Source organism: Anas platyrhynchos, chromosome 1 (assembly GCF_047663525.1).
Source record: "Anas platyrhynchos isolate ZD024472 breed Pekin duck chromosome 1, IASCAAS_PekinDuck_T2T, whole genome shotgun sequence".
In the NCBI taxonomy this organism is placed as follows: domain Eukaryota; kingdom Metazoa; phylum Chordata; class Aves; order Anseriformes; family Anatidae; genus Anas; species Anas platyrhynchos.
In genome coordinates this window covers 203249796-203266368 of record NC_092587.1, presented here as the reverse complement: position 1 = coordinate 203266368, position 16573 = coordinate 203249796, and the positions used below count along the sequence as shown (strand labels likewise).

General features: G+C 39.5%; 1 protein-coding gene across 17 annotated transcripts in view; it reads right to left on the bottom strand.

Annotated features, from left to right (window-relative positions):
* The window catches only part of TENM4 (teneurin transmembrane protein 4), a 1639674-nt gene that overhangs the window by 333561 nt on the left and 1289540 nt on the right, over positions 1-16573 (bottom strand). For all 17 annotated transcript variants that reach the window (XM_072032862.1, XM_072032864.1, XM_072032863.1 and 14 more), the window contains one exon: positions 2332-2620. In XM_072032862.1, the coding sequence (XP_071888963.1) occupies positions 2332-2554 (223 nt within the window). In that variant the 5' untranslated portion in view covers positions 2555-2620. The remainder of the gene's footprint in view (positions 1-2331; positions 2621-16573) is intronic.

Sequence of the window (16573 nt, the reverse complement as noted above, 5' to 3'; positions counted from 1 at the left end):
AAAAATGACTGCTACAATTAACTGAAAATCAAATTTATTTGCAATAAACAGCAGGAGATGCATCGATTTTCATATTCTGTGCTCACTGTTGCCTTTTAAGCTGGAAGAACTCAAGTCAATAAAAGGAAGATAATAAATATCTGAGACTTTTTAATTCAGATCTGGTCTATTTTTTCCTGTGCTGACTTGCACGTTTGCTGGCTCTCACACTCTAGCTAAAACCATTTAAATGCTGACTTGTTTATTTACTGAATTTATTTGGTCAATTTGAAATGTTTCCCTCCTCTGCCTTCCAAACCAATGCAGGAGAGAAATTCACTTTGCTTTGTTGATGTCGTGCAAGCTAATAAGGCTTGGTTTCAGTTGGCATTAGCCCAAGAAGCACCACAAAGTGAGGTCCATTTATGGCTTTCTGCCAGTGGAAAATGTGGCACAGAAAGTCCAGAGTAATTGTTATCATTCTTCAGAACAGTTTGGGGACTCTCAGGAGAAACTGGGAGAAAATTATAAAATGAAAAACCTGTGGGTGATATATCAGAAGTAGAACCAGCCCCCTGATGTGGTTAACCTTAACCTCTCAATCAATTTCAGCCACTTATACCAATAGTTTTTAGCATTTTTCAGTATCCTACATTTTTTCTTTTTTTCCTAGGGAATTATGAGTGTCTGTATAGCAAACTTATACTCCCTGTCAATAGACTGGCTTTTCTTATTTCTCTTTTGTGGACTTCTTAGGAGAAGTCCATAGACCTGTGTGGCCTCATAGACCCTCAGGTTGAAAACCGCTGACCTATACTAATTCACATCTACCCTGCATGGTGAATATATTGTATGAAGTGAGCAAACTCAATGACCTAGAAGGTTTCCTTTTCTTTATAACTTCTTAGATTCCTTAGAGAGGATGAAGTACTTCAGAGTTGCTAAGAGGGAAACTCTTTTTATGACTGCAAACTATTACTTACAACACCTACTGCCCCTTTTGTTAATTATTGCCTGCTGCAACTTTCCTGAAATACAAATACCAAGACTATGTGCCCTAAGAGACTTCTGCAAGTCATTTTTCTTGGGAATGCCTTAAAGATGAGTTTTGCACCAAAACCACAACTGCATGGTGTTTGAAGAGTGAAATTAAGCAGTCCCCAAGTTAAACTGGTGCAGTTGTATGCATTCCCTTTGGAGAATCAGCTTCTCTAAACACCAGTGGGTGCGCTCAGAGCAGTCAGGGTCAGCTCTTTTATGTCCATTGTCTGGAATGCTGCCTATTCCATTCGACTTGCTCTGCCATTTTATGCTTTTCTCGATGGACTTCTAAAAATAATTTATGTGAAACCCTGCTTGGTTTCTGAACTAAGTTATTCGTGTCTCTACAGAAAAATGAATATGAGACTATGAGATTATAGCAACAGACAGAAATCTACCTCACTTAGGCAATAACAGCATCAAAAATGTAACTGCACCTGACTTCAGGCTAGCAATAAAAAGGAAAATATCTGGAATGTCAGTTAGGACTCTGGAGCCCACGCTGACCCATATTTACTAAATGGAGTCCTAAAAGTGTCTCTTTGCTACCCTTTTAATACTACAGCTTGTCTCTGTCTCAAACCCATAGCCTCCAGGCCATGTACAACGTCAAGGATGTTTCAGGCCATCTGTAGTTCCTCCAGGCTTTTTAGGTTTTACTGTAGCCCTGATGGACAGTGTGACAGTAGTACTCTTCCTTGATTATCTTCTGCCTTGGGATCTTTGTTGACTTCATGACAGAGCAGGCACATGACATAGAAAAAAGGACACCCGAGCAGTCAGGGACTTCAGAATTATAGACCGATTGAGGAAGGGACCTCTGGAGGTCATCTGGTCCAAGGGCCCTGCTTAAGCAGGAACACCTAGAGCAGGTTGCTCAGCAATTTCCAGGACTTTTCATGCAACATCAGTATACATGGAGATGGACTGCGCAGCTTGTGCCCACTGTGCCTGATTTCACACTGGGAAGCATCAATGGGCTGTTGCAGATGCACACAACACATACAAGACAGACTTCAACTTTCTTTTAGAATGTGGGATAAGAGTAGTACCTCTCTGTATTCCCAACACTCGTAATTAGAGAATGTCTTTTAGTTGATGCTAATGAACACAGGCTAGTGGTATCCCACTTAAAGTCATCAGTTTGCATACATCCCACAACCGTACAAAATGATGAAGATGTTCCTTGCTAGTCTCTTTCATTATATCTTGTTTTCAGCCTCACAGTCCTTCAAAAGCAGCTCCCTATCCACCCCAAGCTCTCAGCATCGAGTTGTTTAACTCTAACTGCTCCTGCTGAGATGTGCTCACCTGCTCTGCAGAATTCATCAGCCTCCTGGTGCACCATGTCTTTGACCCGATTGCTGTAGGTCAACCTGGAGTCTTGATCATAAGCCTTCAGGGTCTCGCTGGAGCTGTAGGACTTCTGGGGAACCTTGCTGTCCTCACTCTCTGCTGAGGAACTGGTGTAGCGGCGCTCGGTATCGCGGCGCCGAGTCAGAGATCGATACGGTTTCCTTTCTTTTACATCCATGGCACTCTCGTCTGAGTATCCAACATTAAAATAATGACGTCCGTGTAGTGGTCAGAATGGAATAATCTGAAAGAGAGAATGAAAGAAATAGTACCTAGGCTTGCGCCTTTGGGCACCAGAAGGCTAATTTGCCTTTTTTATACATTCTTGCACTGAACAAAAGAGAGGTTACTTAATGGACTGCAGGAAAACCCTCCTAGAGCAATTACTGATGGGAAGAAAGTCTCAATTATGTGTGACTCAGAACTTTTCTAATTACAATGGCTAACGGGATACATGCATGCAGCAACCTGCAGCTGTCCAAACTGGGCTTGAACTTGTGGATTTCAAACTGATTGTGATTTTTTGTGTCTTATTTCCACAGGAAGTGACTAAGACACCTCCTGGAGGCATGTTTTATGTACAACAGTCACCTAATTTGTGGGAAATCAGGCCATGCTGAAATGTCTCTATTTGGGCATGTGGAAGACTTTGGAAAATGCTGTCCTATGCTTTTAAAAGTGTTTTGGTATATCACAAGTACAAACATGAGTTTTTTAGGAATATAAAAAGAATGAGAGACTGTGTAAGAAAGCAAGTAGGAAGAGAGAGAGATAGGAAAGAAAAATGAAGGGATGATATGGATGCAAATAAGATGAAAATATCTTTGTATTCAGATAGCTTCTTTTTACCCAGCTAGAAACATATTAGATCTTAGCAGAGTTGAGAAAACGCAAACAAATGTTACATGCTCTCCTTCATGTAACAGCATGGCCTGGGATATTTGTCTGTGGAAAACCAGTGGTATGCACACTGGAATGAAAGCACGTCTGCACACAGAGAAAATTGATATAATATATATATATCATATATATATATAAGTATTAAAAGTATGTTTGTCAAAATAATTAATAAATTGTTGTTCCACTTTAAGTTTATTAAATGCAACAGAACAGAAACACTGAATAAAAAAAGCTCAATGATTTGCAGTGAGGCGGTAAAATACATTCTTGAATTCTTGAATACCTAAACTGGTTTACAAGGAAAATACTGAGAAAACCCACAAACCAAGCATTACTATTTTATTTATTTATTTATTGCATATCTGCAATTACAGGCTGGGTTTCTTGGGAGCTGAGCCCTCCTGACTGCAAAACAACAGGAGCTGTGTCTTGGAATGCCACGCCAGAATATGGTTGTTTACTACAGCACTTAAAAACAGAGAGGAAAAGGAATTGAAAATACCTATCAGTCCTCAGTCTTTTTCATACCAAGTAAGTATGGAAATACACTGGCAAAGAATTAATCACATTCCACTGGTGTTTCTGTCTTGAAAAGCTAAATCCTGAACGTGCTGATGAAATCTTGATCCTCTACACTTCTTAGAGCCCAGCCTTGTTTTGGATGCTATACCTGGGATTTGTGCTGCAGCACAACAGAGCTACAACACAGCTGTAAAGGTGAGATGTGTTGGAAGTTTTACAGGTTGGTTTAGAGGGATGTGGTGTAACACAGCATTTGTGGTGCTCCAAAAGCCTGTGAGGAATGGAAGACCCTAACAGTTCATAGTACCCTACAATTCATAATAGTAATGCAGGGGCTTGAAGACAGCATTTTATTACAAATTTCTCACTCACTGAGTTGTCTGGTGCAATCATAATTAAGTGTATTCTCTAAGTATTCTAAGTTGATGAGGGACTGCAGGAGGGAGTCTCTGCCTTTCTTCTCAGCGCTGCTGAGGCCGCCCCTGGGGTGCTGTGCCCAGCGCTGGGTCCCCCAGCACCATCCAGGCTCTGCTCAGGGGTGCCCAGGGCCAGGCCCAGAGGCCCCGGGCCCAGCCTGGAGCCCAGGAGGTGCCCTCTGCCCCTCAGGAAGCACTGCTGGGCTGGGCAGGTGCCGGAGCCCTGGCACAGGCTGCCCAGAGAGGGGCTGGGGGCTCCTCCTTGGGGATCTCCAGCAGCCGCCTGGACGTGGGGCTGGGCCCCCTGCTCAGGGTGGCCCTACTGGCCCAACACCACCAGCCACTCAAGAATCCCATGGAGAAAAGGCTGTGGGATGGCCATGAGATATACACTTGCAGCTGGGCAGAGAAAAAGACAGTCCTGCTCTTGTTTCTGCAACACTGACTTTCCTAAGACTGCTCACTGGGTTTTGTCCCTTTAACCTGCAAAAGGAACTTTGCAATGACAGAACCAAATTCTGACAACTTGTGTAGTTTCTGTTGCACTCTTCTCAGAAATTAAGACACTACTTCAAAAACAAAAATCCACTGAATTCTCTACCAGTCTATTCCAGTGATGGCAGCAGACCAAGTTCACACATCCTATTTGTCAGCAAAGCACAGAGAATCTATTGAACACGAATGGAGGATTGGGAGTGTATGCCATAAATGAGCTTTACTCAAGTCATCCGCGAAGCTTCTGAGTACCGCTTTGATTTTAAACATGTGTTTAAACCCACCAAATTCACTGACCTATTTTCATTCATGAACTGTGTACATTCAATACAGTGAGTGCAAATGGGATTCCTCACTGCCCAAAATTTATGCACATTAAGCATTTTGCTGAATAAGGGCTTGCGAGATGGAAAGACTTCAGACTAAATGAAGAAGAAACAGTCTTCTAAGGACTTGCTTAATATAGTAATAGTGTTTAAGAGGTCTACCAAATAAAAGTAGCCATTTTGCTGTATTGAATTAAGTGTATCGGTACTTAATTCAAAAATGTAAATAGAATAGAACATCTGACTGCTCTTCATTACACTATCTTCCTCCCTTAAAAAACAAAGCTTTTTTTGTTTGGAAAAATGTGACTTTTTTTTTTGTTTTCTTCTTTTCAATTGTTATTGAATAGGTTTAGCTCCTTTATACTACCTCTGTTTGTGTGAAATCCTCAAAAGGACCAGGTTTGTTATACCTTTCAATAAAACACTTTAAAACAGGCTCCTTCACAAGGACGCTGTAGTAAGAGTTGTTATAACGAACACTGACATTGTGGTTTATTGTCATGAGGGCTGGAGATAGCAAAATTTGAGCAAGAAAAGCTGTTACTGAATTCTACAAAAAAAGAAATGAGGAAAGGGGGCTTCTATCTGCTCATGAGTATTGCAGTAATTCTTATGAAGGGCCAGTCATTTATAAACCCACTAGCAGGAGAAGCACACGTGCCAAGAAAACCTTTCTGCACAGTTAGAGCCACAAGGTACAAACAGGGTCTGTAATTACCATTAGTAACCTTGCAACTTAGGAAATGGCCAAAAAAACATCAGGAAATTGACTGAATTCCCACCAGATGAAGGTTTTTCTTTTCGTAAAGAAAGGTGCTGAAAAACTGAAATTCCTCCTACAGTTCATCAAAAATAGCCCTGTAAATTTGCACCATTCACATACACATTCCTCTATAACAGTGCTTCAATTCCCAATTCATTCATGTCTTTATAAATTTAACTCTCCTCAGCCCTTTCTTTCTCTCCCTCTTGCTGTTTGTAAGAAGACTGGAAAGGTCACTACCAAAAAATGTTAGGTCTTTTTCTTTCTTTCTTTCTTTCTTTCTTTCTTTTTCTTTCTTTCTTTCTTTCTTTCTTTCTTTCTTTCTTTCTTTCTTTCTTTCTTTCTTTCTTTCTTTCTTTCTTTCTTTCTTTCTTTCTTTCTTTCTTTCTTTCTTTCTTTCTTTCTTTCTTTCTTTCTTTCTTTCTTTCTTTCTTTCTTTCTTTCTTTCTTTCTTTCTTTCTTTCTTTCTTTCTTTCTTTCTTTCTTTCTTTCTTTCTTTCTTTCTTTCTCTCTCTCTCTCTCTCTCTTTCTTTCTTTCTTTCTTTCTTTCTTTCTTTCTTTCTTTCTTTCTTTCTTTCTTTCTTTCTTTCTTTCTTTCTTTCTTTCTTTCTTTCTTTCTTTCTTTCTTTCTTTCTTTCTTTCTTTCTTTCTTTCTTTCTTTCTTTCTTTCTTTCTTTCTTTCTTTCTTTCTCTCTCTCTCTCTCTCTCTCTCTTTCTCTCTTTCTCTCTGTTGCATTTCACTGACTTAAGTAAGTTTCCAGCACCTCTCCATGGACATCCAATTCTTGTCATCTCCTTTTTATGGCCAAATTCCCAGATGGTTAAGATACCTTGTCTTCAATGCAGTTGTGTCAGCAGGGAATTTGCTTCACAGTGCTTCTCTGATAGATTATTATTTTTTATCTGCTACTCCTCATGTCTTGATTTTGCTTCTGCTAAGATTTCATCCATGCCATCAACACTTAACATTTTTTTGTGACTTCTCTGGCACACAGTGCATAGAAAGAATCACACTCGTCTCAGTTACATACTCAACCACCCGTTTCTTTCAGTTTCTAGCTCACAATTGCTCCTCATAATTTAAAGTCTTTCATAAACTTGCTGGACCAACCCCCCCCCCCCCCCAAACAAAACAAAACAAAACAAAACAAAACAAACAAACAAAAAAAACCAGCTTCTAGTACTATCCTTTCCATTCCTTCAATCCTGGTCCTTCCATAAAAGCATAAAACCCTTCTGCTCTAAACCATTTCTATTTGGAAAGGACTTTCTTGTCCTATGATGCAATGCTTCTGTCTCAGTTCAATTTTTTCATCATCTTGCTCTTTGCATATCCTCCCCCCCACACACCCCCCTTTTCTTTTCCTCCAGGAAAATTAATGGCAATAGCCATTCTTATTTTTGACAGCCTTTTGAGTGTATAATACCAGCTGGACTGCAAGCTGATTTGGAAATAGTGTTCACAACAGAAGCATCCTTCAGGCTTTACTTACTCAACTCAGAAAGTTCCACTGACCCCAGCAAGGGTTAGTCACATACTAAAGCCTGTAAAATCAGACTCCTCGACAGAGTTATATTTTGCAGAGGTGTGAGGCTCTTCTCACATCCGTGCATATGTGTTGAGAAGCAGAACAAAAACCTGAGCTGTCTAGTTCTGGTGCAGTAAGCGCACTGCTTATTTGCAGCTGTTTTTATTTTGCTTTTGCTCTGGTTGGCTCCTAAATAATCCTTTTTATTATGTTTTATCCTTTATATCTATCCTCCTCATTCTCGGTTCTGTTGCTTTTTGTTGCTCTTTGGAGCTTTGATTAACCACACCGGCTTTGTGCTGCAGAATTGCACTCAATGAATGGCAAGGGGAATGATTTATTTTCTGAGTCACCACTCAAAAGACAAACTTCCATCAATCAAAATCCAGACAAGAGAGTGTGACACCACAAAGCGATATGCTAGGAGGCGCTTACAGCAAAAGGGACAGGTGGTCTTTGATAGCTGACTTACATTGCAGGTCACTAATCACAGAGATTAGCAGCAAGGTGATAGACAGCGCCTGTTCAAGAAGGCAGCATGTCATATCATCCAATTTTCTGTCAAAATGTGAGTGTTTAAGTGGTAGAGATAGCTTTATGTGTTTCCTATATAGTTATGGCAACAGGGTGATGAGAAAGCTGGAAGAGTGAAATATCTCGTCTTCATGAAAACGTGAGCATGAATCCTGGTGGGTTGATTTCATACACCTTTGCTCTGGGTGAAGAAAGGTTTTCTTCTGCAAAACTGCTTATGCTAAAATGGCATCATCTTACTCAGCAGGGCCTACTTTTTGTCTTTTTCAAAGTAGGTGTTCTCATTCCACTGCTTTGGGCATTTTTCCCCCTATTTTTTAATGCTGCTGTCCTTTGTAGAATGAGCACAGCCACAGAATGCTGAGTAGCATGCTGGATTTTATTTTCCCTCCTTTGGGCTCCACAAAGCAACTCGTTAACTAAGACCCAATGCTGGTATGTAGCAAACAAGCATCCTTTTCTTCCTTTTATAGAGGAAGGGATGAGGCATGGGCAGGCAGAGTAACTTGCTTAGGGTGGCACAAGAAGAAAGCAACAGAGCTGAGAGCAGACTCTTGATGTCCCAGGCAGACTGATATTCAGCCTTGGGTTTTTTGATAAACGAGTCACATAAGCACAGCAGAATACTTAACTTAAAAATCTTTGCCAATGCATGTCTGAAATCTTTGTGTGTGAAGAGTAGTATGAACCTCAGGTATTATTAACAAGATGCTCTTTCATGTTTGGATAGTGCCCTTCAGTCAGAAAAGCTGTGGAGCATATACAACTACAGCTATGTCTGACCAGTGAAATCCCACAGTGAATGATAAAAACACCACTCAGAGTCAGGAGAGAGAGAGTTTTTCACACAAACACCAAGAGATATTGGGGTCAAACCAGCCGTGGTATTTGGGAAGCTCGCTCCAACTCAGGATTTTAGGCTGCGACTGCAGATGTTGGGAGTTCAGATGTTTAAGTGACTTTGTGGCTGTTGTTTTTAACGTCCAACAAGAAGTTAAATTATCACTTGATATTTGACATCTTTCTGAAACAACTCAGTCCACTGTGACAATCCTCACTGCACTTCTGTGAGGATGCCTGGTACTGGGCTCCATATTCTGGTCTCATGATGCAAGATGATGGACTTGGGAAATATTATTTGGCCATTCCCATTTGACCAAAAAAATCTGTGATACTGCCTGCCATTCCACAGCTGGTCTGAAGCACAAAGCCAGCATAAATGTAGTGTTGAATGTTCTGATGTATTCAGCAGATATTTGGGCATGTACTTAGGAATGATTCAAATCAAATTTGTATTGCCAGGTGATCGGAGGCCGCAATGATCTGATCTTAGCAAATACACAACCATGGCTTAAACTGCGTGATGCTATTTACCAGGTTTCTGGGAGATTCTTCTATAACATAAAAGATTCCTGTGTTTTTTATTAAACTTTAAGCTTCAGATTTATAATAGAGGTTTGAATCCCAGAAGGTCTTTGTAGGAAATAAATTAAGCTGTAGGTATAACATCCTCTCACATTTTTGGCAAAGACTTTGGAAAGAAGCAGGAACAAGAGGGAATAATGAAAAGTTGAGTTAACTCTTCTTGGCTTGAACCCAGTGCTTGAAGAAAGTAACAAAACCTCCCTTTTCTGGTCACAACCACTAAGCCTTTCTTCTACTGGTATGGGACTTGCTAGGCAATTGGTAACATCCTGTCCAAAAGATGTGGTTTGTGACCTTTCCATAAATAAATCTAAAACTGCAGTGAGTTGGAGGTCCAGAAAAGCTTGAAACAGTAGTGGACATTTGAAGTATTGTGGGAAAGCACGAACGGGCTGGAATGCAATTATCCTAATTATTTCCGTTTTGCAGACCCCAAAGTTTCCCCTCATGGGTTGCAGCTTTTAGCCTGTGTTAGGGCAAGATTTTGGGGCCAGAAGCTAAAAATATTTTCAATTAGATAATGTGTACAGCTATTTAAATACTAAATGCCAGAAGAGCCAGCCTGCCAATGTAGACTGAATCAGGTTCCATCTGTGAATTTTTCCTCGCTCACCAAGTCAGCCTCAAGCACTGGGTGTGCGATGTGCCAGACATCTACAAGCTGGGTGCAACCAGCCAGCATGTCAGCGTGTTCCAGAGTGAAAAAGAGCTGGTGACATCAAATGCAGGAGTGACACCTCCATCGCAGGTAGTCACTGAATGAATCTCACTAAAGAACACACTAGTCCTTCCTCCCATTCTTCCTTCATCAGCCACCATCTGCTGATTTGGGCTCTTAAATGTCCTGTAATACAGGATATTTAAGTCATTAATCTGAATCAGACTGGACAAGGTCTTGAGTGAATCTCAAATATCTCAAGTGAAGGCTTGTAGCAGAAGTTTCCTGAATCTGTTTGGAGGAGTCTTTTATTTTTCCTCCAAATTGTAAAAACAGTCTAAGGTGTTGTTGTTGTTGTTTCATTTTTTTGAAAAACAAAATAAAACAATAACAACAACAACAAAAAAACAGAATGTATTTGATAATCTCTAGTCATCTAGATAACAAGAAAAGATTGGTGGGAGGCTCATTCAGGGTGATGAAAAGGCTTCTCTGAGGAAAGCTTTGAGACTCTTAGAGGTCTTGTGTGGCCTACAGGAAATTTTTGTTATAAAATGGTGACCCATGTGAAAGTGTAGAAAGAAGCCCAGGACAAGTCCCATCCTGTCCCAGGACAAGCCCCAAGTCTGTCATTTAACCTCTTCTCCCACTGTTTTGTAAGGGAATACTAACACTTAGATATATTCTTTCTATAACCTGCTCCTTCATAAATTGTATATGGAAAATACACAACTTTATTATCTAAGGACTCTATGCAACCATAGGCAATGTATGTGTTTCTGTGAACTTCTGGGGAAAAAAGGAAGAAATAAAGGCTCTTGTCTGCATATAGATACACAAAGCAAAACTAGTCATCTTAGTAGGGCATCAGAGACCAACTGAACTCTTTACACACTAGAACTTCTTACAGGACTATGCATTAACTGATCGAATGGGTGACGATACTTAACTCCTTGCCTATGGCATATCGTGTAGTAGTGTCTCAGATTTGACCATCCTGTGAAGAACTCCCAAAATAATGCTCAGGAGAATGGTTAAAATCGGTGAGAGCAAAGGGACATCAAGACCTGTATCCTGTCTCCCAGTGGTGTTTTTTTGGAAAAGCAAAAAGGGAAAGTGGTTAAGAAGGGTGTTTTAAGCAATAAGCTTGGGTCTTCCTCTCGATATACTCCCAGGAGTCTGGGGCTCAGCAAATTTCTTAGCTTGACCACTGGGTTTGACAGTTCTTCATTGACCTGTTCTCTGAGGATTTGTCTAATCCCATTTGACACTTAAACACTTTTGGCCTTTGCAACATCCTGTGAGTAGTCCTACAATGTAATTATGTGTTGTGTGAAAAAGCACTTCCTTTTGTCTCCTTTAAACTCTCTGCCTGATGTGTACAGGTCCTGTCTCTTCTATGGGGATATTGATGAGCCCACAGCCCTTTCAATAATAGCAAGGCTTTGAACTCATATCCACCCTCAAAATTACCTTATTTATCATTAATATGCTTTAATTCTGCTCTCATAGAAGAGAACTGGATGAGGTCTGGGACTCTTAGGAAAGAAAGCATGCCTGCCTTTCCTCCCTGCAGTCTCCACTAAAAACATTGCCTCTAAATACATTGACACTATCAAGAGTGCTCACTGCAGGAAACTTAAGAAAGAGAAAACAGTTGGCAGATAAAGTTTGAAGTATAAACCTTGTAATATATCTGTATCACTGGGTGTAAGGAACATGCTGGTGTGTACCAGGTATTTAAAACAGAATTCAGAGCACATCTCCCGTTCTACACCCTTTGGATGCAGCTGGGTGTCTGAGTGGCTCACAGGGGGACAGCTATAGTTGAAAAAGAGGTGTCATGTAAAACTTGCAATATATGAATTCTATTTTTATTTTTATGTTGGGCCTTGGCTATAAAAATAATGAAATAATAATATAATAATAACAAAATAATGCTGGAAATGCTTTTAATACTGCAATCAAATGGCCAGACATATAACAAGGTCAAGTGAGTTTGGAGGAATAAACTCAAAAGTATTTATTAACACTATTTATGTAAATAAATAACACTATTTATGTAAACAATTTGCAGAATGCTACTGTAACAGGGAAATTCTCACCTAAACAGACAGGACAAACAACAGAAAGAAAAGTAAATACTGCTATCCCTCTTCTGCAGGCAAAAGCAAGTCTCTTGCTTGGGTTACAAGATCCAAGGAACTAGCATCCCAGACTCCTGCAGGATTAGTCACAAGGCCAACGTGTCCTTGTCTTGCTACAGTATCATGTGTAAAATTGTGCCTGGTCTTGTCTCAGATGCTGTGTTACTGGGTAATCTCTCCTTGCTTTCCTTCAGCGAGGAAGGAAATAAACCTGTTTTCTTTTTCTGATAAAATCCCCTGAAGAACCCAACTTCAAACTAAGTTTATTAAAATATGAATTATCTGTAAAAAGACTGCAAGGACCCATGAATTGATTTCTGATTTTCTATGGACTTATTTTAGGACTTCTCTGCAAGATAATCAGAGTGCATTGAAAGATGTAAGGGATTGATTAATCAGTGTCCTACTGTGTCCAAAGCTTAACTTTAAATTACACATCAAGCTTATGCAGTAGGCAGTATATTTTCCTTAGGTGAAATGTCTGTGGGGGGGAAATAAGGAGATAAAAAATAATAAATTAGAAAAGAATCTCTTTAGTTTTTATTTTATTATTTTATTTTATTTTGTTTTGTTTTACTTTATTTTATTATTTTATTTTATTAGACAAGGGGCTCCCTTACTGGAATAGCAAAGTGGGGAATCCCTCAAAGGGATTTAAAGAAGAAACAATCCATGTTACAATGTGAGAATCCAATATCCCCACAAATCACATACTACTCTCTAGCAAAAGGACTCACACCCGATTGCTTGGCTGCAGCTCAGAGCTAAAATGAACCTGCAAAACAGACCTCTATGGACTCGTCTAGACATACAAATGCTGAAGGACAACACAATGTTTAGGTTGGAAATTTGGAGACATTTCTTTTCAGAAAGAGCACTCAGACATTGGGACGAGTTGCGAGTGGAGTCCCTGTCCCTGGGGGTGTTCAAGGAGAGGTTGGACGTGGTGCCTGGGGACACGGTTTGGTGGGTGACATTGGTGGTAGGGGGATGGTTGGACCAGATGATCTTGGAGGGCTTTTTCAACCTTAATGATTCTGAGATTCTATGTATTAAGGAGGGTAAGATAATTGATACTGTGGCTCAGGTAACAATATAAAATATTGCATTTATACTATCCTTGCAAAATTTTGCTTTCCTACATTTGCCCAAATATATCAGAATAATATCAAGGTTTAATTTTATTTATTTCTGTTTTCTTAACACCATGGAAAATAATCAGAAGATAAAATTTACAATCTGATTTTGTGCTTCAATTGTAAATCTATATGACAGAGTGAACAGACTTTCCTAAGATGTAAAATTTGTCTCACCCAAATTTAGACATCTATTCTGCAAATACCTACAACCAAACTCATTATGTTTGATTCATTTTATAATTAATGAAGGGGGAAAAAAAAGGCATTTCTAGGGCAAGATTCGTAAAAAAAAAAAGTTACACATTTGTTACAAGTATAGAAGAATTTTGACCCAGAAGTGACACTGTCTCTCTATTGGCTACTGAGAGACCCTAGATTGACTCATTTGGGAGTAAGAGTCCAAATCTGGTTGAAATAATAACACAGCAGTGTTCTTTCATTCAATTATGATTTTGCATGGCTGTTATTTCTTAAGGATTTAGCCGTTCAAGTAGGTCCTTGCACGTATTCCAGGTAGAACAGACAGGCAGAAGGGAGGTGATGTTGACATGGCCACACAGAAGTTGGTGGCAGAGCACGCACAAACCCAAGCTCCTGTTTGCACTTTGTATGCCTGTTTGCTGGAGTATATGGATTCTGTGTCAATATTCAGGAAAGCCAAATATTTTTCATATTTTCCAGAAGTCAAAATGCTATGTAAGACCTCAAGTGATTTATACAAGCTGCAAATGGAAACTGAATTCCAGGTTATGGGTACTGAGATCACTAATTTTGTTGCTAAGTGATAAGTTCAGTTTGCCATAGGAAGACGTGTCTTCTATATGACTTTCTGTGGCAAAGTAGAATGACTTATTAAGTCATTCTTGTAATGAACAGGAAGTTTTTTCACTCCATTTAACAACAGGAGTGGAAAGGCTCACTGGTCTGCTGAAGGAGAGCTTTGCTACCATGCACTGGCATCCAGCTGGAGGAATATTCAGCAAAAAGACACTGCAGAAGGAAAAAGAAAAAGCAAACGAAAGGGGTTGGGGAGTGGATAAGGCAATTGAAGATGTAAATGGATCTTTTTAGCCGTGTCTTTAATGACTAGTTAGACCAAAGATTAGAAGCAATTGAACTAGCTCTCAGTCAACAAAAGATGCAAATAGATTGTAAAGCAGAGTAGGATTACATTAATTTACACTAAACCAAAAGTAATTAGTTAGTGTTTGTGCAGTGCTTATAAAGCAGAAACCGCTATATAAATGTTAATTATTACTATTTGTTTCAAATAGATGCAACAAACACAATCTTTTATGTTTCTTACAAGGTAAAAGCCAAAAAAAAAAAAAAAAAAAAAAAAGCAAAACTCAGCACAGGGCTCTCCACCATATAACTGAGATGCAGTGGAACACCAGAGTCTTGTTCAGTGGATAACTCTGAATCATGAACTTTTGAGTTGAAGTCAGCATAAGGCAAACTTCTATCTCTGGAAAGTCTATCTTCTGTAAAATAACAATGATAATCATAATAATAAAGCCAAGACTAGATGCTTACCATGTGGCCTCTGTCTCTGCATTGTCTCGGGTGCACTTCTGACCTTGCACAAGGTCAAAAGACAAGCGAATTTAAGAGGTCAAGGGCACCATTTTAAGTAGCAAGAAAACCATCTTCATTTTAGACCGTGCAATTGTTCCTGAGATGGAGAGATAGTTATGTCTACTGCTGAGAAGCAAGAGTCTGGAAAACAGCACTAGTTCCTCTTATGCCTAGCAGTGCCACTAATTTATTGTGTGATCCTGGACAAGGCATTTAACCTTTTGGGCCCATTATATGAAAACCAGATATAACCATTCTTAGCTATTTCACAGCCAAGTAAAAGGTCTTGTTTGATGCTTTTAAGCATGTCATTTCAATCAATTATCTATGAGACATATATCACTATTAAGATGATGACTGAGTGAGTCTAGGAGTCTAAGGAGAAACTTATGAGGTGAGATCATACAGTTTCAGGATGGATTTTGGGCTATGACATGCTAATGATTTGCAAAGATTATTAGTCTCATCGGAATCATGGACATAAAAGGATCCTAAAGTAAAATGCTTATCTGCTTTTTGCAATAAATTTTTGACCCAATTCCCTTCCTACCTTGGCAAACTCTCGCAGGGAAAAATGATAAATAGCAGAGGTCCAAGCACTTTGTATGTTTCAAAAATTGCAATAGATAATTCAATTAAAAAAAAAAAAAAAGTAATTTATAAGGAAAAAAAAATACTTTGCCAGGATATGAGCTAATAAAAACCTGTATTTAGTGCTGAGGATTTTTAAAGCAGCATATAAATGTTAATTTATTAGCTAACTATTATATCTGAAAAGAAGGAAGTGGTACAGATGGAGACAGGAGAGACAGCAACATCCTCAGACATAAGCTCCTGAACCAAATGTCTCGTTCTACATATCATTACCCAAGTGAGGCTGGATCAATGCTTAGATCTGCTGGATGCAGAAATCCTCAGGAAATCCAATTGCTAGGTATCCTTTAAACATAAGTTTGTTTTTACCAAAGTTCAGGCTCTGGGGTTTGAAAATGTCAGCCTTTGTGGAGGAATGGTTCCACATTTCAGCGTTTCTGATGACAAACCTGGCTTGAGATGTTCCCTCCTGCCAGGGCTCAGCCACCCTGCTGCTTGCTGCCTCCCTGGGGACACTGATGCAGCTGCTTGTAAAACCACACCATAAGCAGATCAGGGAAATGGGCTGGAAATAGAAAGAAAAAGAGCACTTGTCTGCCAAACCCTTAACTTTTCATTTTTTTTTTTTTTTAACCTACCCCAATTTTAATTGGGCTAGTTTAAAATCAATCTGGATTTAAAGTGTAATTTCACAAATAGTTGCACTGGCACTGGCAAGAAGGCGCTGCATTGCATTGGGAAGGGAGGCAGATTGAGAAACTCTTTGCCACTACATAAACTGGATGATGGAACCATATCCTTTTTAGGTCATGGCACATGATAACTCCCTGGATCTAAAATCTGTATTTCTAGCCAGTGTTTCAAGCCATAGATTTCCAACAGACTTTCTAATATATCTTTTCCAGCTCCAGACCCTACCACCCAAGATCAGATGTACATTTTGTAACTCTCTGAGATAATATTGCTCCCTTTCTGCCAAGAGAGCTGCTGCTGCTTCATGGAAGCTGCCCTGCTGAAACCCCTCTGCTTCATGACTACATTTCATCTATTTCTTCTTGTTTACAGACCCAAGTTTCTCTATCTTTAATTGGAATTTCTGTTAATACTTTGTTGTCTCAACAATGTCTTTACTACACTGTTTTTCAAGAAAAGTTGAAAACTGTTGAAA